The 24,181-nt window shown below is 41.8% G+C and overlaps 1 protein-coding gene across 7 annotated transcripts in view; it reads left to right on the top strand.

Annotated features, from left to right (window-relative positions):
• Dnah5 (dynein axonemal heavy chain 5) overlaps nucleotides 1-24,181 on the top strand; it is a 239,260-nt gene that overhangs the window by 41,546 nt on the left and 173,533 nt on the right. For 6 of the 7 annotated variants that reach the window (XM_050144813.1, XM_050144816.1, XM_050144812.1 and 3 more), the window contains exons 2-9: nucleotides 11,263-11,397; nucleotides 12,778-12,862; nucleotides 17,536-17,696; nucleotides 18,411-18,632; nucleotides 19,127-19,264; nucleotides 20,438-20,614; nucleotides 22,278-22,391; nucleotides 23,024-23,131. In XM_050144813.1, the coding sequence (XP_050000770.1) occupies nucleotides 11,263-11,397; nucleotides 12,778-12,862; nucleotides 17,536-17,696; nucleotides 18,411-18,632; nucleotides 19,127-19,264; nucleotides 20,438-20,614; nucleotides 22,278-22,391; nucleotides 23,024-23,131 (1,140 nt within the window). Of the gene's footprint in view, nucleotides 1-2,186; nucleotides 2,341-11,262; nucleotides 11,398-12,777; nucleotides 12,863-17,535; nucleotides 17,697-18,410; nucleotides 18,633-19,126; nucleotides 19,265-20,437; nucleotides 20,615-22,277; nucleotides 22,392-23,023; nucleotides 23,132-24,181 lie in introns of those variants that run through there. The other variant, XM_050144818.1, reaches the window with a different exon arrangement.

Raw genomic sequence — 24,181 nt, 5'->3', positions numbered from 1 at the left:
TAATTGGTTAATTATAATAAACCAACTGCTTGGCCTCATTGCTTAGAACATAGATGGGAGGAATAAACAGAATAGGATGCTGGGCGGAAGAGGAAGTGAGGTCAGACTCTGCTCTGCTCCTGGACAGACCCTACAGCTCTGCTCTCTGGAGCAGAGACGCCATGCTCAGCTCTCCCAGGCAACTCCAACCCAGAATGGACATAGGCTATAATCTTCCTGGTAAGCGCACCTTGGGGTGCTTACACACATCATTAGAAATGGGCTAGTCCAGGTGCGAGAATTAGCCTGTAAGGGCTAGAGTTCATGGGCCAAGCAGTTCTTAAATGAACACAGTTTGTGTGTTGTTATTTCGGGCATGAGCTAGCCAAGCGGCCGGGGTGTTGGGAAGGCAGCCCCGCTGCTTCCTATTTTCAACAGTTCCCCAGACCTCGTAGAAATTAAAGCTGAATTTATTTGATGATTCATTTTTTTCCCCTACAATTCCAGGCAGAAGAAAAAGAGAGGCTAAGAATTAGAAGGACCGTACAATTTCTGCCCTTGTATCTTCTATCATAAACTTGTATTCAAAGCAATGCCAATCAATCACCATCCCCTTAGAGAATGACTCACGTGCAATAGACTTGGGGAGTTTTGAGAATTAGCTGTACGTGCGTGAGCTTGTGCTCCCAGCTTCCATAGGCAAGTCAGGCTTCCTTGTGGTGGGAGGCCCTGACATCAGGGGTTCCAGGTGACGCTGGAGGACAGCTAGCTTTAAGCACAGTGATTTATCTTGTGAGTGAGAGAAGTTTGGAAATTTTACCCTGGTGTCACATAGAACGTGAGTGCTGACACATATATTTTAAGTACTTGGATTAGAGCCACCTGTATTAATAACTCCAGTTGCCAGATGGATAAATGAACTGGGTGATTTACTTCACAAGTCACTTCCAAGTAAGGGGTTGAACCAATTACTTCAGATCAATGTGGGTGCCAGAGATTTGGTGTGCAGAAAACAGATTGTGAGCGTCGAGAGGAGGGATGGAGAGGTGACTCAGTGGTTAAAGTGTGTATTGTTCTTTTTTTAAATTTATTTATTTATCATTTATACAGTGTTCTGTCTGCATGCCAGAAGAGGGAACCAGATCAAATTACAGATGGTTGTGAGCCACCATATGGTTGCTGGGAATTGAACTCAGGACTTCTGGAACAGAAGCCAGTGCTCTTAACCTCTGAGCCATCTCTCCAGTCCCTGTATTGTTCTTCTACAGGACTCAACTTGTGTTCTCCAGCCCCCATGCCAATAAAATCTGTAACTCTGGCTTCCTGTTTGGCTGCTTGGGTATGGTGGCCCATGCTGCTTTAATCTCCATAATTGGGTTGCAGAACCAGGCAGATCTCTGATCTACATAGTAAACTCAAAGTTAGCCAGAGCTGCATAGTGAGCTCCTGCATCACTTAAAAAAGAGTTTAGTTGGGAGGATGGAATGTTGGGGTGGTGAGGGGCTTTTGGTGATGGTAATATCCCTATCAATATATTATTATATATTATTATATGTTAATATTATATATTAATATATTATTAATATATTAATATCCCTTAATGTTGGTTTGGGGAAAGTCACTTGAACTGAATTGTAAAAAGACATCACATTTGCTGTAAGGGCTACTGATGTACAGATTCCATCATGCTCATTCAGAGATAATTTACATTAAAATAGCAATGACACAGGCTTTCTGGGGAAAGTCAAAGAGACCGTTAACTGTGTTTAGATTGAAGCTCTCTTGGCTTCCAGCATCCCTGTGAGCCAGAGTTTACCTCATCAATTTTGTTCCCGCTGGGTGTCCTGGGATTCATCCTGTGATCTCATCTAGGCTCCATTGCCACCTTTAGAAAGTAAAAGCTTTGAAACTTTTACAAAGCCTATGTATGTATGTAAAGTGTGACTGTCTCATAGAGAAGGCCACCTCTATGTCTTTGGGGCATGCCTTTCTGAAATTTCCCTCTTAACTCTGTGTGTGTGTGTTTCCTTCAAAAAAGAGAGAATCTTTTTCTTGCCTGAAAGGAATGATAGAAAGGGGAATTTGCAAATGAGGAGAATTAAAGGCCCACGGGAAGAGTTGAAATTCCACAGCACACTCTTGGTCACAGACTGACAGGACTCTTTCTCTGTTTAAGGGCTGTGTAGTAGTGCTGGAGAAAAAGGGATTCACCAGACACCTGCTGTGAGCGGGATGAGCCTGCGGGGAAGTTCTTTCTCTTCAAGAGACCACTTTGCTGGAGAGTTCTTCCTTCACGAAGGAGTAGCCCTGCCTCCTTGGTAGTTGGAGCCCTTCACTTTGGAGAGATAGAAGAAAAGCAGAGTGAGCAAAGGGAGGGTTTTTTTTTTTTTATTGGTTATCCTAGTTAATTAGAGAGCAGAATAGGACGGGTCGGGAAGCACCCTGAAGAGCTGGAGAAGTAGGACCCATAGGTTAAATGGAAAAGGCTGGAAGACAAAGAGGGAGGCTGAACCGAGTAAGAGATCTACTTCGCTAAGTGTCTGTAATTCAGTGCATTTAAATAAGAAGTTGGGTTAGGCTAGTTATTCATACATAGCATCATAGCGGGTAATTCTCACTTGGGTCTCATCAGCACCGGTCAATCTCAAGTCTACTGACTGAATCCTGGTCCCCAGTCACGGACCCACATTGATCTGAAGTAATTGGTTCAACCCCTTACTTGGAAGTGACTTGTGAAGTAAATCACCCAGTTCATTTATCCATCGATTACACATCACGGAGCAGAAAGGTGTGGCACCTTTCCTTCTACAGGCCAGTGTCACAGACAACAACAAAGGACACATTAACAAGACGAAAGTGAAGCAGAGTTATTTAACCAAAGTTTTGCATGATGCGGAAGACTCCAGAAATAAAGAATCAAGGACCCAGGGAAGCTTATCTCTTTTTGTAGACAGGTGGAAATATGATCAACTGGGTAAAAGGAGTGTGAGCTCGCGAGTAGGGAAGCTCAGCATGGCTTGTCTGCTCAGCTCCCTTTTGGCTTTTCTGTATATCTATACCCCCTTGGGCATGAAATATGGGTTGGCACCCATTGAGAATAAAGTTCTCCAAGGAAGAAGACAGAAGGGAGAGAGACCTTTCCAGTTTTTATGGTTTTCTCTGAAGGCCTTGAGGTTTTTAAGGGGCCCTCCCTGCGGTGCGGTTCATATATCTCTAGTGATGCTCCATTGAGAAACTGATGTTCCTTTCCCCAGCAGGTATCAATTGCAAATAGGCTCTGGGTTAGGGTGGGACTTTGTGTCCACTTCCTCTTTTCAGAAGGCACCTCACTTTCGTGACCTCTTGTTGTGGTGACCCCCAATCCTAGAACTATGTTGTTGCTACTTCAGAACCGTAAGTTTGCTACTGTTAGGAATCATAATATAGATATCTGATACACAGGATATTTTATATGCTACCTCCCAAGGGGTCATGGCCCACAGGATGTGAATCAGTGCTCTCGTTTATCATTTTTGAGAGCCCCTGCAATATAACTTGACGCTCTTTGTATGAGCCAGATGCCATTCTGGGTATTGAGGATGTCGCAAAAACCAAAACCAAACCGCCCTTTGCTACAGTCTTGGTGCCCTTGCAGTAATGTCAATGTTCAGCTGGGATTTGTTTTGCCTCAGTGCTCAGCAGATTGATAAGAGGGATCAGGTTTGTTTGCGGCAGGTAGATAAGGTAAGCCTGGTGAGTCATTTGGGTACACCTAGAACGAGAAAAGAAACACACATGCTGTCAGTATCCAGCCATTTCATTTGGAAAGCACGTCTCATAAATTCCCATGGGCAGAAGGTCACAAATTGTCCTGCTTCATCAAGCTGGGGAAACTGGAACAAAGCCACGCTAAGGGGCCTAACCAGGGCTATGTCCTTGGCCCTGTTAGCTCCACGTCTTCATCAAGTGATAAACTATCCACAGGCTTGAGATTAATATGAGCAGCTAAGTCAAAATTGATCATCAGGGTATTTCCTTTGGTTATTTAAGAAAAGGATCTTGAAAGCACCCACAGATTCCATATTGTTTGCAGTTTTCTCAGATGTGGACTTTAATCTCTAGTATGTACTACCTAAGTTGCATAGCAACTGTACTGCTGTACCTGTACATGGTCATAAAAGAACAAAACATCTATACCAAACAAGTAGGAATGTATTCACTTAAAAAAACAGAACTGGATTTTGTTAAAGTAGAACTGTCAGACTAATTACCTCATATAGAAAAGCACTTTAACAAAGATATCTACTAATCTGTTTATCTATCATTTATCTATCTGTCCATCTGTCTGTCTATCTATCTCTTTTTATTGAATTGATTGTTTTGAACAATCACTTTCTCATGTAAAAATATTGGCTGATCATGGTGTATAAAATACAATATAGAGAAAGGGCATTTTCCCACTGGGATCATCAGTAAGGAAGAGAAGCGTCTGGGAGGCAAGAAAACACGGAGCTTAGTCTCTTGTATGCATGAGCAGAGAACTCAGCTCCCAGAATTTTTAGGGTTGGAGGATGAGGGAATTCTCAGTTACTGTAAGACTCAGGAGTAGAATTATAGAGCTGGACACATGACAGGAAAACTTAGAGACAGAACCAAGATGTCAGTAAATAGCACATGATATAAGTACTAGTCTTTGCCCACAGATCCCCACGTGACCAGCACACAGTCGCTGGACACCCTAGAATAATCCTTAACTGCTAATTTAAAGAAAAGATCTATAGAATGGATCCAGCCATCTTAGTTTCCCTTGAACACACTATGGATCACCTAGTCCTGTTATCTCTACCACTCCACTCCCAGCCCGGCACTTATGTGTGAAGAGAGTTGTAAATGGTCTACATCTCAGTTTTCTGGTGTGGAGTTAGCTGTGCCTGATTCGAAAGGTTTGTTTCCTATTATAGCAAGCAGTGTGAAGCAGAAGTCTAGGTAGCAATGCAAGCAGGGTGACTTATAAAATGTGCCCTTCAGGAGAGCTCTGGAAAAGAGCCCTGATCTGTCACGAAGGGGCTCTCAGCTTTGTCCTTCCATCCTTATCCCACTTCTTTTGGGAGTTAGTGGGGTCAGTGTGGTGGGTCTGGGTCAGAGGCAAACCTGATGAAAGGTAACACCAATGGGGGAGAAGGCTTGAACATTGATGCAATTGAATGATCACTAATGAAAGTTCTATTTCATCTAAATGTTATTGTTTGGAGTAAAATCCTTAGTCATGCCATTTTAATCCATGGGCTGGCTGATTTGGGGATCTTCATCATATAAGGGCTTTTGTCCCCATCCCTTCTGTCTCCCTGCTAGAGGTAATAGAAGATTGAGCATATGCAACTCATTCCGTTTGTATGCACAAAGGCAGACGCGGACAGTTCTGCATAGCTCAAGGCAAAGCAATTAGGACTTAAGACAACCCAGTGGGCAGATTGGCTTCAATAAAAACTCACAGAGCTTTGCGACAGTGCAGAGCATTAGGAACGTCACGTCACTCAGGACTACAGTTTGTATTAAGTTTGAGGCCACTGAGAAATATTCTATATGAGGGAGGAGGAATGGCTCTTCACTGTTACATCATCCAGTCCTGGGATCTTGGAGTTGAGGAATTGGGGCCAGAAAGGTTAAATGACAGACTGGAGGGGTTGCAATTGGTGGAGGAGAAAGGACTAGAACCCACGACCCTGTCTGACACGAGTTTTTCTATGCACAGAGAGTTGCCTTGCCTGGGAAATATTGCCCATTTAAGGTAGGCAAGTGTATTACCCGCCCTCTCTTGTGAAGGCATCCGCAACAAAGCTCAACACAAATGTCTTAACACCATCCAGTTTTCCTTGGATATTAAGTGCGTTTCTGTCTATCATCCCCACCCCTTACTTTGGTGCTTGTTATTCAGTGTTCAACAAGTGTAATGGGATGCTTGAGAAACAAAACAGAGCCCTCTCAGCTGCTCGGCGGCAAAGCGGTAGCATGCATGAGGCGGTGGAGGTTTATTCTCAGCAGTGAGAGAAAAAGATTCATCTCACACTCTGTCTGTTACTCTTCTGGAACAAAATGCCCAACAGGCAATTTAAGGAAAGAGGGGGTGGACTTTGTCTTACAGTTTTGGGGTACCACCATCATAGAAGAGAAGGCAAGGGGTGGTGGTAAAAGCATGAGGCAGATGGCCACTTTGTGTGTGTAGTTAGGAAACAGAGAGAAATAACTGTTGAGCTTATCTGTTTTTTTTTCTTTTATGTTTTATTCAGCTGAGGATTCCAGCAGGTGGGATTATGCTGCTTATGGTTAGCGAGGGTCTCCCACCTCAGCTGACCTAATCTAAATCCCTCACAGATGTAGTTGAAGGTATGTTTCTAGGATGATAACAAATCTCATAAAAGTGCTCATCAATATTAACTATCACACATGGTTACTTCTCGCCATTTGTTTTTGGAGACAGGGTCTCACTGTGTAGTGACCTCAGCTACCTTTCTATTGCTGTGATAAGACAGCATAACCAAGGCAACTTACAGAAGGAAGACTTTACTGGAGGCTCACAGTTTCAGAGGGCGAGTCCACGGCCATCACAATAGGGAGCCTGGCAGCAGGCAGGCAGGCAGGCAGCAGGCAGCAGGCAGCAGGCAGCAGGCAGCAGGCAGCAGGCAGCAGGCAGCAGGCAGCAGGCAGCAGGCAGCAGGCAGGCAGCAGGCAGCAGGCAGGCAGGCAGCAGGCAGCAGGCAGCAGCAGGCAGGCAGGCAGCAGGCAGCAGGCAGCAGCAGGCAGCAGGCAGCAGGCAGCAGGCAGCAGGCAGCAGGCAGGCAGCAGGCAGCAGGCAGCAGGCAGCAGGCAGGCAGGCAGCAGGCAGCAGGCAGCAGGCAGCAGGCAGCAGGCAGGCAGGCAGCAGGCAGCAGGCAGCAGGCAGGCAGGCAGGCAGCAGGCAGCAGGCAGCAGGCAGGCAGCAGGCAGGCAGGCAGGCAGCAGGCAGCAGGCAGCAGGCAGACAAGCAGTGCTAGAGTAGTAGCTGAGAGCTTATTTCACCCACAAACATGAGGCAGAGAGCTGATTGGGAATGATCTGGGCTTTGGAAAGCTCAAAGCCCATCTGTGTAGTGGTACACCTCCTCTAACAAGGTCACACTTCCCAACTCCTTCCAAACAATTCCACCAACTTGGGACTAAACATTCAAACATTCGAACCTATGGTGTCTATTCTCATTCAATAACATCCGAGTGGTTACCTGGTCTTGAACTTAACATGAAGCTCAGGATGGCCTCAATCCCATGATCCTCTCTCTCTCTTCTGCCTTCCAAGTTCTGGGACTATAGAGGTGTATTACATCCCATGCACCCCTTGCTTTCTTAATCACATTCTGACTTCACCCCCCAAATGTCCAGCAGGAAGCACCAAGTCTAGACAACTGGTCACCTTCTGGCTGCTGTCCCCGAACAGCCAGAAGTGGGCAGATTAACTTCACAGCCCGACAGTGTACTGATTGCATTGCTAAGTACTTGCCTAGTGTTATTGACTATATCATGTTAGTAAAAACAAAGCAGAACAAAAATGCTCTCGTTGAACCAGGTTATACCTAATGCAAGGAGGTGAAAATCGAGACTGGCAAACGTTCTTCTCCATGATGCTAGGGTTGACTTCATCCTGCTTGTTTTTAGGAAATGAACATACTTAAAAATAACCTGCAAAAACTTTTACTTTAAAAATATGCTGATCACTTTCTTTGTATATACAAAACTGCTTTGGGAGTTTTTCCTTCTGTGATAGCTAGGTAAAGATAGAATTAGTGTTCTGTTTTAGAGACCAAGCTTTCTTTTCTCCTTATTTCTTCCCCCTCTGGAATCTTGTAAAATCAGGTCATGGAGTAGTGTGTTGCCATGGTGGAATCTTATTTCAGATCTTGCCTTCTTTGCAAGCCTTCAGTTGTACTGAATCTTGAGTCCTCTGTCTCAGTCCCCTTTCTTTCTCATTTGGCTCCTGTGCATCTGCTGATGTTTTTTTTCCTGGTTGACCCCCAAGCTGTCAAGATGCTAAAAACATTTACTACAAACTCTGAGAGATCACTTTGAGAGAAGTATTTTGCTTCTCCCTGCCAGGAAGGTTGAAAATAGTGGCATCTTTTTGGTTGTAGTGACATTTGAAAATAACTTACATGGGCTTCTATTTGACACTTATAGAATGTATACTTTATGTCAAGACCATTTTTAGAGAAACAGTAAGAAAATCAATAGAATGTTTATTTTATTCAACCAGTGATTCAAATAATAAAGTTTCTGAGTGATTATTAGGAGACTAGGAATGAATGAGCAACCTCCAACAACAGGTTCAGTGTATTGCCCACTGATGATAAACTACATGAAAACCTGAGAGCCTAAAGCAGCAACAGTTGTCTCTCTTGGTTCTGGGACTCGACTCAGCTGCATTGCTCTGCGACTCACGGCCTTGGCTAAAATGCAAAAGCAAAAGCTGAAGTCATCTAACGGCTGGCCTGGGTAATTTTGCCGTCTCCCTTTTGCAAAACAGCCGTGAAATGCTTCAGCCATCTTGTAAACGAAGCCCCTACAGACACTCTAGTTAGCGTGAGCCATCATCTATGGCACTAGTGCCGTCGGCCACTAGCTGCGGTTGATTGATGACATTGTCTCCCGCATCCACATCGCTGCCGGCTCTATTTGCACTTCATCCCCTCCTTAAGCCAAGGGTTTTACTACCTTGTCTCTTTATCTCCTTTATCTCTGTTGGAGAGCCTTTGCTTTTCCCTATAGAGTTATTTATTTTATGTGTACGAGTGTTTGGTCTACAAGTATGTAATGCGTGCATGTCTGGTGCCCACAGAGGCCAGAAGAGGATAACAGAACTCCTGGACCGGGAGTTACAGATGGTTGGGTGCTGTCATGTGGGTTCAGGTAACCAAATCCCAGGTCCTCTGCAAGAACGGCAGATGCTTTTAATTGGGGAGTCATCTCTCCAGCTGCTTTGCTGGAAAATTGTCTTTGCAACTCATCATCTTAACTTTAGTTATTCACTTGGTAAACATTTATTGAATAGTTACGATGCTGGATGAAAGTGCTGCCGATTCAGCTTTTTAAAAGTAGTGTATATGTGTGTGTGTATGTGGTGGATTTGATGTGTGTGTATGATGTGTATGGTGTGTATATATGTGTGTATGCGCAGGTATGTGTTCGTGTGAGAATGAGGGTATGCCCCATGTCACAACATGAATGTGGAGGTCAGAGGACAACTTTCCAGAGTAGGGGTTCTCTTTTCTTGAATTCCAGGGGATGTGAGCCCCCTTGCCAGCCTTGCACAGTGCCTGCTTTTTCCCACTGAGCCATCTTACCTGCCTGATATTTAGTTCTACAGGCCCTGTTTCTCACAATCACAACAGATAACACCTCTACTGTCGTTTTACGTCAGTAATCTTAGGTTTTGCTCATGTCTGTGATCATGTGTGTGTATCTATTTATGTGTCTATGGTAATTCTCAGTGTCTGAAGACATTTTTGATTCCTGTATCTTGACAGTGGGAGGGAACTTCTGGCATTATTGGCACAGAGAACCATATGGTTGCTGACTGGTGTAGAGAGACACCTCATAAGGATGCTTTGGCCTGTAATGCCTGCAGTGTTGTATTGGGAGTCTATTCCCATTTCTCTTTATCTGTGTGATAAGTTTACCTTGAATGATAGATACAAATTCCTGAATATTTATCTGTCTCTTTCACTTGTGTATTAATATACCTGGACCCAGCACGCCAAAGCCCACCCAGTGGTGGTGGTGCACAATTCTCTTTTCTCTTCCTGATATAATTCTACAGACTAGGATTGTAAAGATCCACTTGCCTGCCTCTGGGTTGTATCAGTACTCTCCACTGGTGCCATGATGATGGAACTTTGATACTGCAGAGGGAGTGCTAAAATCTATCTTTTTTTTTCAAACCTCATCAATGATTCCCCGTGGATTCTAGATAATGTTTGAACTTTTGATGTGTCCAATAAGTATTTTACCTTGTGAGTTCTTTCTCGTCTCTTATGTTTCTTAGTCTATTAGTCAACCACCCTGGCTATTTTGTGTTTCCAGAAGGTGCTGTGCTTTCTTATTCCTCTCACCTTTGCAGGTGCAGAAATGTCTTCATCCTAGAGAGTGATGTCAACTTAAGGCTCAAGCTGTCTTCTCCTGAAAGTTTTCCCTGTTATCTTTACCTCTCTTCCTCTTTCACTGTAGATTACACTGGGAGACTCCTTTCTTGCTCCTTCTCCAAAGATCTATTAACCTCCTGTTTTCTGGGACCCACAACTCTTATTTTTCACCTAGTCTTTTTGCCACACTGATATATTTGAATTTTCTACATATTCCGTGACAGCCAAACCATGCTCTTTTTTGAGGTTACTGGTAATTCTTACTATGGCAGTACTGGCACATATAGGAGTTTAGTAAATGTTTGTTGATCCAAAGGGGCAACTTTTCTTCTTCTGCTAGGAGCTACTGATTGACATTAAAGGTAATGTGCTTATGTAAGGAATCGATTGGGGCCTGATATATCTAATAGCAAAATAGTTGAATAAATTATTGCATACCCATATCTAATATTTTATAGTTACTATACAAGTTCTTGAAAAGTCTGTATAAAACTCACACAACCCTGATGGATTGTTAAGGAAGAAATGCATGAATAATTCTCAGGCCGTGATATAAACATAGACATGTGCACATGTTTGCATACATTATACAAGCAGCAAGTATGGAAGGGTGAGTATTAAGCTGCAAACCCTGGTTACACTGAGCATCCCTCATTGTAATTAACAACAAATAGACAAAAGCATGAGTGGTGATAGAAGTTAAATCCAACACCAGATACAAATGTATAAACATTAAAAATAAAAGATAAGAATATTACTTCATGGCTAAGGGAAAAGCTTACGAAAATGGGAATTTTAGTTTTCGTGTGTATCTGTTACATTTTCGTATGTGTGTGGAAATAAGCCTGTAAATACAGAACAGAATGTTAACAGTAATCATTTATGGATGGTAGATGGTTCTCATGGCTTTTCTTTGTTTGTCTGTGTTGTGCAATATCAAAACAATGGCCACACCTTATTTGTATAAGAGAAGTAAGTTTATTTCTAAAAATAGAGGAAAGTGCATAAAAACTGGCACCATTAAGATGCTTGTTATGCGGATCCCTATGACTTGAAAACCACAATTGTGTGAAATTGTTATAAAAGGAACCATTTGAGAGCAGCCGATGCAAGATAACATTTTTACTCCTTTTTTTAAGCAACGGCTGAAAGAAGAGAAGGAAGCCAAGAGGGCTCGCCTGGATGGGAGGCATGACTATCTGTTTGCAATTGTAGCTTCCTGTTTGGACCTGAACAAACTGGAAGTGGAAGATGCCCTCCTTGAGGGTAATCAGGTAAAAAACCTTTGCATCCTCAGGGGTCTGTGGCAAGAACCCATGTTCTGCCTTTGAAGAGGTTCCAGCCTAATGTGCAGGGGCTCTACTGGGTTAGACAGAACAGACTCAGGACTCCCCAGCTCTCCTCGTTGAATAATGAATGGCACTTGTAGTTGTCATTTGAGTTCTACTGTTTGACGACAATGCCAGTATCTCTTTATAACCAAAAAGGCTGAACTCTTGAACCAGTTTGGGACCTGACGTTAGGGAGTGAAATCATCTTTCAAGTTGCTGATTTATGTGTGTATGTATGCAAGTCTGTATATATATATAAGTATGGATGTAAGTTTAAAGTATTTATGTATGTTTGTGTGTATGTATTAATTTATTTTTATTGTTTAAAAATTTTGTACATATGTATAATGTGTTTTGACCAAGTCACCCCATTCCCTCCCTTTAAGTTCCTCCCCTGTTCCTCCCACTACTATTATCTTGCAGTTTTTTTTTTCAATCCACTGAGTTTACTTAGTGCTGACAGTGTGTGCCTGGGTGGGGAACTATCATCTATTGGAGGTACCTTTCAGGGACCATAAAGAAAGAGCCTTTCTCTCCCAGCAGCCATCAGCCATCAGTAGCTCCTTAGCTAGGAGTGAGTCTTCCTGACCACCCCTCCATTCCATGCTGGGACTTTGTGTGGCCTGAGCGTGCACAGATCTTGTGCATGCAGTTATAGCTATTGTGAGTTCATAAGTATTGTAATTATTCATACTCCTGGCTCTTATAATATTTCCACCCACTCCTCTGTGATGATCCCTGAGTCTTAGGTGAAGACGGTAGAATAAAGAGGTTCTTATATATTTGTTTCTTTATTTCTTTCTCTTCTTCCTTTCTTCTTCCTCCCTTCCTCTCCCTTTCTCCCTTCCTCCCCCCTCCCTCTCTCCCTCCCTCCCTCTCTCCCTCCCTCCTTCCCTTTTCCCCTCCTTCCTTCCCTTCTTTCTTTCCTTCCTTTTTTCATTTCTATTTTGTTCCTATTCTAGGTTTGAATATTCAACTGTGCCATAATTTTCTGACTGTGTTTTTGATTTGGCATCTGAAACTAGTTTCTTCTGCTCCTAATTTTGATATCTTTGCTAGAAATTATATATTTTTTTTAAAAATTTGGGATGATATGTGTTTGGTAATTTGACCTTGATAGGGAAGGCAAATTTAATAAGAAGGTAAAGTTTCCTATGAGTGAGGAAGTCCTTTTAGGAGCCCTAATGAGATTCTCAAAGCCTTAACTCTTTATACACATGACAAGAGAAGGCAGACAGAGAAGGGAGAAAGAGGGAAAGAGACAGGGAGGGACTTACATGCATTTTCTAATTAAGAACAAAATGTTACCTTGCCTTTTTCCAGATTGAAAGAATCGATCAGCTTTTTCCTCCTGGAGGACTCCGTCATCTCATGTTTTACTATCAGAATGTCGAGGGGGCAGAAGCAGGTATTGGTATTTGGCATGACATAGCCTAGAAATCTTATTCTTTTTTTTTTTTTAAGATTTATTTATTAATTATGTATACAGCATTCTGCCTGCATGTACACCTGCAGGCCAGAAGAGGGCACCAGGTATCATTACAGATGGTTGTGAGCCACCATGTGGTTGCTGGGAATTGAACTCAGGACCTTTGGAAGAGCAGTCAGTGCTTTTAACCTCTGAGCCATCTCTCCAGCCCTGTTATTCTTAAATTTATCTGAGAGTGGGAAAAAGAAGAAATGTAATGGAGGACTAAACAAGTTTCTCATGCCTTGGAATATTAAGGTTGTGGTGTGGGGTGCAGTATTTTTTTGTGGTGTGCATGTGTGGTACATGTGTGTTGTATTTATGTGTATGATGTTGTATATATATGATGTCATGGTGTGTATGTGTGTGATGTTTGTATGATGTTATATATGTTTGATGTATGTGTGTATGATGTTTTTGTGGAGTGAATGAGTGGTATGTGCATGTGTAGTATATGTGTGTGCTGTCTTTGTAGTATTTATGTATGCTGTGTGTAGTATTTGTGTATATGTGTGTGTTGCTGGCTGAAGCCTTTCTAATGACAGTTGGGCTAGACACCAACCTGGTCACAGGAGACGGTCAGTTCAGGCTGTTGCTTGTGTTTTTGATCTTATCTGTTCTGATAGATATCAGATGGAATCTCAGACTCATTTTGATTTTCATTTCCCTCATGGCTAAGGATATGAACATCTCCTTAAGTGTTTCTTGGACATTTGAGATTCTCCTGTTGAGAATTCTGTTTAGATCTGTCCCCCATTTTTTATATTGAATTATTTGGTTTATTGATATCTAGTTTTTTGAGTTCTTTACGTATTTTGGAAAACAGCCCTTTGTTGGATGTGGCTTGGTGAAGATCTTTTCCCACTCTGTATGCTGCTGATTTATCCTGTTGATGGTGTCCTTGACTTACAGAAAATTTTCAACTTCATGATGTCCCATTTGTCCTCAACTTAGGGCCTGTGCTCTTGGTGTTCTGTTCACAAAGTTGTCTCCTGTGCAATGCATTTGAGGATATTTCCCACTCCCTCTTCTATCAGGTTCAGTGTATCTGGATTTATGTTGAGTTTTTTGGTCCACTTGGACTTGAGTTTTGTGCAGGATAATAGGTATGGATTGATTTGCATTCTTCTACTTGCCAACATCCAGTTAGACAAGCACCATTTGATGAGGATGTTTTCTTTTTCCATTGTATAATTTTGGCTTCTTTGTTGAAAAGAAGATGTGCATAGGTGTGTGGATTTATGTCTGGGTCTTTGATTTGATACCGTTGATTACTATAGTCATCTTCCTGATCCACAAGAATGGGAGATCTTTCTATCTTCTGATATCTTCTTCAATTCCTTTCTTAAAAGATTTGAAGTTCTTGTCATACAGGTATTTTACTTGCTTAATTAGAGTTGCACCAGGATATTTTATATTATTTGATGCTATTGTAAAGGGAATTGATTCTCTGATTTCTTTCTCAGCCCATTTATCATTTGTGTATAGGAGAGCTACTGATTCTTTTTGGATTAATCTTACATCTGGCCTCATGACTAAAGGTGTGAAAATGTTCGTTTCACAGAGAAATTGTTTGTGGATAGAGAGAGGATAGATGCCTCAATTGGTAGTATGCCTACCACAAAAAACACAAAGACCTGAAATTTTATCCCCAGAGTCAATGTTAAAAAACAAGAAAAAACTTGGTGTAGACTGTGCCTATAATTTCATCAGTGGGAGGGCAAACTCAGGACGATTCCTGGAGCTCACTGGCCAGTGAGCCTAGGCAGTCAATGAGCTTTAGGTTCAGTAAGAGACCCTGAAATAAAAAATCAGAGCAATTAATTAATAAAGACACTCAATGTCAACCTCTTTCATGTGTGTCCATACACATGTATGCACCTTTATACACACACGCACACACACATTAATCATGTATGTAAATCTTGAATAGCTGGAATTTCTTTAGTAATAAATATTTTTTTTTGCTTTGTTTTTTGAGACAGGATTTCTCTGTATAATAGCTCATCTGTCCTGGAACTTGCTTTGTAGACCAGGCTAGTCTTGAATTCACAGAGACCTGCCTGCTTCTTTCTTCTGAGTGCTGGGATTAAAGGATTGTTCCACCACCGCTTGGCTTAAATTTGAGCCCCCCCCCAAATGCTCATTACAATTTGAATAAAAAGAATCAAAGGATAGAAGTTTTGATTTTTCCTTCAGATTGAATAATATGAGTTACACCAGGAAGTGTCATGTTCAGCCATATCCATGCCCAGGGTGAAATTGCCTGTTCCATATAAATTGCACAGAACAAGGGCTCTTCGGGTCTCAACATATAAGCAAGATTTTTTGTTTCTCTCTCATTCTCCTTTTTGATCTTTTCAGCATGGATAGTTCTTCTGACCTTGGAGCAAGAATTAGGCCCCTGAATGACTTTTCTAGACATTCTTAGGAAAAATTCTTACGGTCATTTCAAAACTGAAAACACAGTATTAACTGAAACAAGAAGAGTATGCAGTTGACCGAAACTAGTTGGTCAGACGTGAAGTGGACTCATCGTTCTTTGTGCTCACCCTCTGCTCCCTCTGACCCTCATCTGGAGCCTCTGAGGGGCTCCACTTGTGGCATGAGAGGCTCTCATGATTCTCCTCTGCTTCATCCTTCATTCCAATTCAGCTCAGGCCAATCACAGTGGTCAGGTTGGAGGCCAGGTTCAGGGAAGTTAACACTGCTTCCGCTGTGCTCTTTGAGCTCACTCACACTCCCGTGGTCCTGGTGGGTCTTCCATGGAGCAGTGCCTACATAGCCCACAGTGTGGACTGTCCTTATTAAACTCACAGCCCTCAGCCTCAGTGTTTCACAGAGCTTGCCAGCTGGAGTCCCTCTGTTTTGCATCCTCCCAGTTTGCTTCTTGAGCAATGGAATGTGACTCCATGCTGGTTCTCTTCAGGGAAGTTGCCCCACCCTATTCATCAGAAGCACTCACTCCCATCCCAGGCCCACTTCTCTCTGTGTATGTTGTGTGTTGTGTTTTGATTTATTGGCAACAGGCATCATATCCCAGCCTATTACATTGCCAGGCTCCAGGAGGCATAAGTAACGCACACTTTCCAGGAGGTTGGATTCAAAACCCTGCTTCTATCTAAGGGGTGCAGTTGTCTTCCCTTGCCTTTTCTGGTTCTAGCACTGGGTGTTCAGCATCTGAGGAAACCTCTCTGAGGCTCCAGGGCGATTAGACAATGGATACCTCCTTCTTGACCTGAAGCACAGCACCTGTGCACAGCACCACTGCCCACGCCTGAGATTTCTGCTAGAGACTGTTTTCTGGTTATCTCTCACATTTGGTATCTTGGTTGTTTTGGACTGTATTGCTGGTTAGAGTTCATTCATGAGAAGTGGGGTATCTGGAATTCTAGTGTATCTGGCTTTTTTTTTTGTGGGTCCTTTCCCAAAGTTCTAGTCCAGATGCTCAGCACCATAAGGAGGAAGCACCACAAGGGAGGAGAAAAATCTATTCTCAGGGCTTGGAACTCAATTTCTGTTTCACTGCCTTCTTCCAGATTTTCCCCTGAGCACCACCCCCTCATCTTAGTGGGAGTAAACTGAATCTTCAATTCACTTATGGATACAAAATTTATTTGAACCCAGTGATATAACACAGAGCATAATCCGATGTCCCTAACTGATCCACTCTGGAAACACTTGCTTGGAAAACAAGCATGAGCTTTCAGATTCTTCAGATGAGGCTGATGAGCTAATAAGTTTATGAAATTTTGTAAGTGGTTTAACACAGATTCCTTTAATCCTCACAAATATTCTGCAAAAAAATTTCCAAAAAAATGTTACATTAGAATAGCTTTTCGCATTTTTTTTTTAAATTATGGGAGATGCTGGAGAGATAAGGATCACCAACTGCTTTTGCAGAGGATGCAGGTTAAGTCTTTAGCAACTGCATGGTGCATGCAACTTTCTACAACTCCAGGTGTAAGGGATCTGACACCCTTTTCTGGCGTCTCAGGGGACCAGTCATAGATGTCACACCCATACACATAAGTGATGAATGGGTAACTTGTCCAAGGTCATGCGGTGAGGAAACAGATGGAGGTTGAAGCTCTGGTTCTCACTCTAGAGCAAGAACATCAATTGCTTTGCCATCTTACGTCAGCACAGGCTTGATGTCATGATATACAGGCCAGCCAGCTGCCTGAACTATGATGGTGTCATGGAGACACTGAGAAGTGAGAGTCCCGAGTTTTGTCATTAGAGCTGTCCTTTGACCTTGCGTCTGCCCTTTCTGGTTGGAATGGGCTGGGATAACTCACAGGTGTCTCAGTTGAAAGCTTTAGTAGTGTAGATGTGGTGCCCAGGAGAGATCCTGAGACACTGCGCGTGTCAACCAGTGAGTGCTTTTTGTCTCCCACCCCCAGTCTCTCTCACTAGCTCTGTGATTTGGAATCTAGGAGATTCTTTTAAATCTCTTTCAGGATGAGCCTAGAGATCATCCAAATGATGGCTCTGCTTGAAGCGCAGGGGCAAGTCTGCCATAGTAATTTCTAGAAGGAAACTCATGCTGGGAAACAACATTGTGCACCACAAACTGCATTTATAAGACTGAAATTGTTTTGCATTTGTAGGGCAGTTTGGCTCTACAGGAGGGGTGAATCCTGTTTCTGGAAAGGTGAAGAAACCCAAGGTGTTTGTCACCGAAGGAAAAGATGTTGCTCTTACAGGAGTATGTGTGTTCTTCATCAGGTCTGACCCATCCAAAGCCATTACGGCTGAGAATATCCATCGGGTAAGGGGACAGTCATTCACTTGCTCGAACCTACCCGTTCTTGTGGAGATAACAACTGATGTACTCAAGGGTCTAAAGCTACTTTCAGGGTTTGGGGCTTCAGTTTAGTGGTACAGTGCTTGCTTAGCCTATGCAAGGATATCAGTTTAATACCCGGGACATATAAATAAATAAATAAATAAATAAATAAATAAAAAAAGCTTCGAGGAAAACACCCTTATTTTTTTAAAAATATTTTTGGCATTTAAGAGGCAATTAAAAATATTGCCTTTTGATAATGAGGAATTTATATTCAGTTTATTAGTAAATATCCACACACCATTGTATTTCTGTACAGAGTGAGCTCTTTCCCCCACCAAGAGTCCTCCTACCCATAATTTACTTATTGACAAGATTTCTAAAAGTGGATAAACAACTTTATGTTTTCTGTAAAGCAACGTGCACCTATACAGGTGTTCCCTGAGTGCTAGAGGTTGTGTGACCTCGTTAATTTCTTGTAGCAAATAAATAGGTGAATATTTATAATTCAATTTATCTTATTTTTTTTTTAGTTAAGCAGTTATAATTTGGACTAGTATAAAAGTATCCTTCTCAAACAGAGTATTAAAAAAAAGGTTCGCTTGCTCTTTGGTTGATTAGCGTCTTCAATGACTAGGTTGCTATGCTGCAGTTGAGGCTAATTTTTACAATCCAGCATGATGAAATCTTTTCCAGGAGGTGAGCTTTAACATGCTAGACACTGCAGACGGGGGCCTGCTAAACAGCGTGAGGCGTCTGCTCTCAGACATCTTCATTCCAGCTCTCAGGGCCTCCAGCCATGGCTGGGGCGAGCTCGAGGGACTACAGGATGCGTCCAGCATTCGGCAGGAGTTCCTGAGCTCTCTGGAAGGTTTTGTGGGCATCTTGTCAGGTGCACAGGAGAGTCTGAAGGAGAAGGTGAGAAGGAGTGAGTGGCTTGTTAGAAAACAATCAGATTCTCCACAAAACAGAATAGGAGGGGTGAACCTCTTCTTACTTGGGCTTTACTTTACTGCATTTGAAAAAGTCCTGAAAGTGTTTGTAGGTAATTTTAGTGTCTTCTTAGGATGTGATTGTAGCTTGCTTGTAATACTTACAGTATGCATGGCTTAATGCTGTTGGTGTCTTGGCTACTATTTCTAACTTTCTTATTAACTTCTTTATTTTACAATGTATTGCCTCGAAGACAGCCCTCAAATCTCACCTCAAAATTTTTTGTAGCACATAAGACGTAGCAAAGAGTAGATATTATTATTGTTCTCATTATTATTAGGTACCATTCCTTTATAGAGTGGTCAAGGCAGTAAAGCTGTGAAGATGCTACCGAGCTCCATTTAGACCCAAATTGACCAAAATGTGTATAGGGCCATTTATAAACATTATCTTTTTATTGTGCTCTTAATTTTAATTAGGTAAACCTTCAGAAATGTGATATATTTGAACTGACATCCCTGAAGGAACCCGTGGACTACTTGGCTCTAGCTAGTAACCCCGAGACTGTGGAAAAAATAGAAGGTTGTATGAAAGTGTGGATCAAACAGACAGAGCAGGTAATTCCCAGAAACCCTTGCTTAGTCTCTGATGCCACATCCCTGGGGTTGCTGCTGGAGAAAGATCCGCCCTGGCATTCTCATTGTCCACATATCACAGCACGTGCTCTTAAAAAGATTTCACATAGCGCCTATTTGTTTGTTTGTTTGATTTTTGAAACAGTGTTTCTCTGTGTAGCCCTGGCTATTCTGGAACATGCTTCGAACAGACTGATCTGGAACTCACAGATAATCCTCTTGCCTCTGCCTCCCAAGGGCTGGGATTGAAGGACCACCACCAGCTGTAGCTTCTGTTTATGATCATTATGAAAGAGGAATAGGGCTCTCACGAAGCAGAAGTTGGTGACTTTGTTTACTTGAGTGACTAGAAGGTTACATGAAGCTAATTCTTCCTGAGAAAACTTCTGTAGACCTGTGGGGGAGGTTCCTAATTCATTGTGTCCTTCAAGGGAGAGCTTGAGAATTAAGTATTAACAATATTTTTTAAAGCTGGAGAGATGCTTGGTGGCTAACAGCACTTGCTACGTTTGCAGAGGATATAAGTTCAGTTTTTAGCGTTCCCATCAAGTGACTTAAACTGCCTGGAACTCCTTCCTGCTTCGGGGAAGCAACACCCCTGTGTGACCTCCCTAGGTCCTGCACTCACTTCCAAATGCCCCCTCATGTACACATAAATAAAAAAATATTTAAAAAATTTTTGGAAAATTGTAAATGGAGGTGGCTGTTCCGCAAACAATATCTACCTGTAAAATCAACCTGTTCGACTCTGGAAGTTTCTCAAAGTTGTGTTGTTTCGGTTTATGCAGTAAAAGAACAGGTAAGGATGTTACCTGTTCCATGCATAGATGCACGGAAGTCATCACCTGAGTCATTGTCAGGGAGCGACAGTCAACTTAGTTCCTGGTTGAAATTAAAAGCAAGCAAGTAAACAAACAAAACTGGGTACGTGCTGGGTTAGGCAGAATCCCATCTTTGGAATTGTGGAGTTGAATAAAACACAGGATCCATTTAGTGTAATTTCTCCTCCTCTTCCTCTTCCTCCTTCTCCTTCTTTTCCTCCTCCTTCTCCTCTTCCTCTTCCTTCTCTTTCTTTTCCTTTTCCTTCTCCTTTGGCTCATGCATGGTTTTAATACCTCAAGTCTCACGCGATTGCTTGTTCTTCTGCATCTACAGATCCTTGCTGAGAACAACCAGCTGCGGAAGGAAGCAGATGATGTTGGGCCCCGAGCAGAGCTGGAGCACTGGAAGAAAAGGCTCTCCAAATTTAATTACCTTTTAGACCAATTGAAAAGCCTGGAGGTGAAGGCTGTGCTGGCAGTGCTTGCTGCGGCCAAGTCCAAGCTGCTGAAGGTTCTTAGCCATTTTGCTGTGACTTAGAATAAGGGCGTAAGAGAGTTCTCCATCCCCAACTCCACAGAGCAATTAGGCGTCGTTTTATCTGAATGAAAATCTCTTAAGACTGGATAATATTAGCCATGTAATTTTGGATACTGTGAATTGACCTTCAAGCTAAAGACATTTGCTGGCTGTTATACTTGAATGTATATGTATTATTAGTGAGCATTGCAAATAACTAAGATATAATGTGACCATATGACTGAACATGTACATGTGCATGCAACATGTAATAAATTCAGACAACATAGGTGTAGCAATCATGAAAACTTAAGCCCACAAATATTAGTTTTATACTGCAAAACAAATATTCCCAAAACTCATTAGCTAAAAATCAGTATTTTTACCCAAAGCCAGGAACTGGGGTGTAGCTTAAGTAGGTGCCTCTGACTCAAGGTTCCTTTGAAGTTGCATCTGGACTATTGACTAGGTTCACACGGGAAAGGCCTGCTTCTGTGTTTGCTCAGGACATGGCTGCTCTTTGTTGGCTAGAGGCATCCTTCAGTTCTTACCACAAACACCGCTCCACAGGCAGCTGATGGGGTACCAGGCTTCCTTTAAAGAGAACTAGGAACTGTGTAAGAGAGCACCCAATGTAGAAGCCACAGTCTCAAGCTTCTCCTGAGATTGACGTGGCATTGCTTTTGTCATATTAATAAATAATTAGCAGCAAGTCACTAGACTTTTCTTACATTTGTGTTTTAGAGGAATGTCACACTTTGTGATACAATACAGTTTAGAAATGCTACCATTAAGATTGGGATACAACAAATTCAGTGTGTTATATCCTCTTTAATTTGTAGGTATCTTTCTATTTTAATGTCTTGACAAATAGTTAATAGTTAACAAATATTTGTTAGATCACCAAATGGACACAAGTTTAGGGCCCTGGGGGAGAGGGAAATCAGGTTATAAAGGAGAGAATATGGAAAACCTGAGCTTGAGACACAAAGCTAACTGCTGGCTACAGAGCAGGAGGCTGTGACTTTAAAGAACTGTGCTACCCTGTAGTGCTCTGTGCTTGAGTATTCAAGAGAAGTTTGAAAATGGAAACCTTTGAACATTTAGTTAAAGATTTTGCTTTTCCATATCTATCTAAGATTCATGTTTAAATGCAGGAGGCAAAGAGCAAATGAAGGTGATTAAGGGATGGGAGGTGATGTTTAGTGGCTCCTACTTTGCAAGTTCCTCTGGGAAGGGTGCACCCACCCACTGAGATAGTGGGGCTGATCTATTGTGAGCTCACCAAGGCCAGCTGGACTGTGATTGAAAAAGCATAGGATAAAACTGGACTCTCTGAACATGGCGAACTATGAGGGCTGATGAGAAGCCAAGGACAATGGCACGGGGTTTTGATCCTACTTCATGTTCTGGCTTTGTGGGAGCCTAGCCAGTTTGGATGTTCGCCTTCCTAGACATGGAGGGAGGCGGGAGGACCTTGGACTTTCCACAGGGCAGGGAACCCTGTCTGCTCTTTGGACTGGAGAGGGAGGGGGAGAGGAGTGGGGGGAGGGGGAGAGGGGCGGGATGAGGGGGAGGGAAATGGGAGGCTGGGAGGAGGCAGAAACTTTTTTTTTCTCAATAAAAAATTAAATAATTGCTTTTGTGTTGTGCTTAGGTTTGGCGGGAGACAGACATTAGGATCACTGATGCAGCAAATGAAGCAAAAGACAATGTCAAATATTTGTACACACTGGAGAAATGTTGTGACCCTCTGTACAGCAGTGACCCTGTGAGTTAAGGTTTCTGCCCCTTACGACCACTGGTGACCTTTTCTGCACTAGCAGAATGGAGTGCTGGGTTTTAGCTGATATGACTATTTCTTAGAAAGGTCTTAGAAATCTCATATTCTCAGGAGTACATTCACATAGTTTTATATATACTTTATGTTTCTATCATCTATCTATCTATCTATCTATCTATCTATCTATCTATCTATCTATCTATCTATCTATCTATCTATGTTGTATGTATATTGAAAAATGCTGTATTTTATTACATTTCACATTAAATATTGAAGCTGATATTTAGATTATACTCCAAAGAACTATGGGGAAAGTCATTCATTGATGTTCTAAAAAAACCTGTAGCTTTAGGAAATTTCTGCTTGTGTACATTATAAAACCAGCTGTTAGCATAACCCACTGTCATGGAAAGCAAGCCTTTTTTATTAAAATAAATTTTGATTTACCTAATATGACTAAAACAACAAAAATGAACTTATTGTAAAATATGTCTGCGTGAAGCATCAGGTACTGTTTAAGTTTTTTTTAACAATAAAACTTTATTTTAATGAAAATAGAATGATCAAACTATCACAATCAGACTTTTGCTTAACTTGACATTTTCTGGAATCTTTTCCAGATAAGTATGATAGATGCTATCCCTACACTTATAAATGCAATTAAAATGATCCACAGCATCTCTCACTACTATAACACCTCCGAGAAGATCACATCCCTGTTTGTAAAGGTGAGTGCACAGCAGAGAGTTTGTGGTCACCTAGCTGCCAATGGCCAAATTTTGGAGAGTTAAAATCTTTTAGTTTGGCTTGATCTATTATCTGTGCACTTTATATTTAGGTGGGCTTAGTTTGTCAATGGATGTAGAATTAAATTCATGTGATAGATAAACAAACCATTGTTTGTTTTATTTACAATTTTAGCAAATAAACCGTTGTTTTGTATTTGCTAAAATAATTATTCTATTATTTTATGTATTAAGAACCAAGATTCTTTGCAGAATTTACCTATATGATTTCTAGCCTGTCATTATTTCCTACTGAGCCAATTTTAATCAAGAAGAATGCTATTAAGCCAGTTTGGCGGCTCATGGCTGTAATCCTGGCATTTCAGAGGTGAGAGGATTTCTGTGGCTGTTTGGACTGGAGAGTTACTTCTAGGACAGCCTGGGCAACAGAGTGAGATCGTGTCAAAAAAACCAACCAATTGATCAAACTAACAAAAATTGCACAAACCAAATCAAAAATAAAACAGAAGCCCAATGCCCTTGAAGCCCCACCCAACAAGAATATAAAGAAAACTACTTAACTGGCTATCATGTCTTTATCTTTCATACGGCAGGCCTACATTTGTTTGATGGCACACTCATTTGGTTGTGTTAATACAATAGTAACCATGGTAATAAGATACAATATTTTGGAATCCCACAAAGTAGTTAAAATGATCCTGCCCCAAACCACAATAATGTTTAAACTGTAAGACTACATTCTGACTTATAGGCATTTTAAATTACAGGGAATATTTCCTTGGTAAATGAGACATAAAAAGTCCATTTGTGTAATTGGTATTTTATGTTCTTGTGAAACTACTAATGACCAGAAGCGTCTTATTAAAGACATTTTCAGGTAGCACAAGAGGAGAAGAAATTGTATTCTGACTCTCAGTTCCCAACACAAACATAGTCCTAAAATCAATGGGCACCAACACATGACTAATATTGCTTTGCCACACCCTCACTTCCAAGATTTATTCATTTTGATTTTATGTGTATGGGTTTTTA

The sequence above is a fragment of the Alexandromys fortis genome, unplaced genomic scaffold (assembly GCF_014885135.2).
Source record: "Alexandromys fortis isolate MF-2015 unplaced genomic scaffold, M_Fortis_MF-2015_v1.1 scaffold_52, whole genome shotgun sequence".
NCBI lineage: Eukaryota > Metazoa > Chordata > Mammalia > Rodentia > Cricetidae > Alexandromys > Alexandromys fortis.
This window is presented reverse-complemented; position numbering and strand designations above follow the sequence as displayed.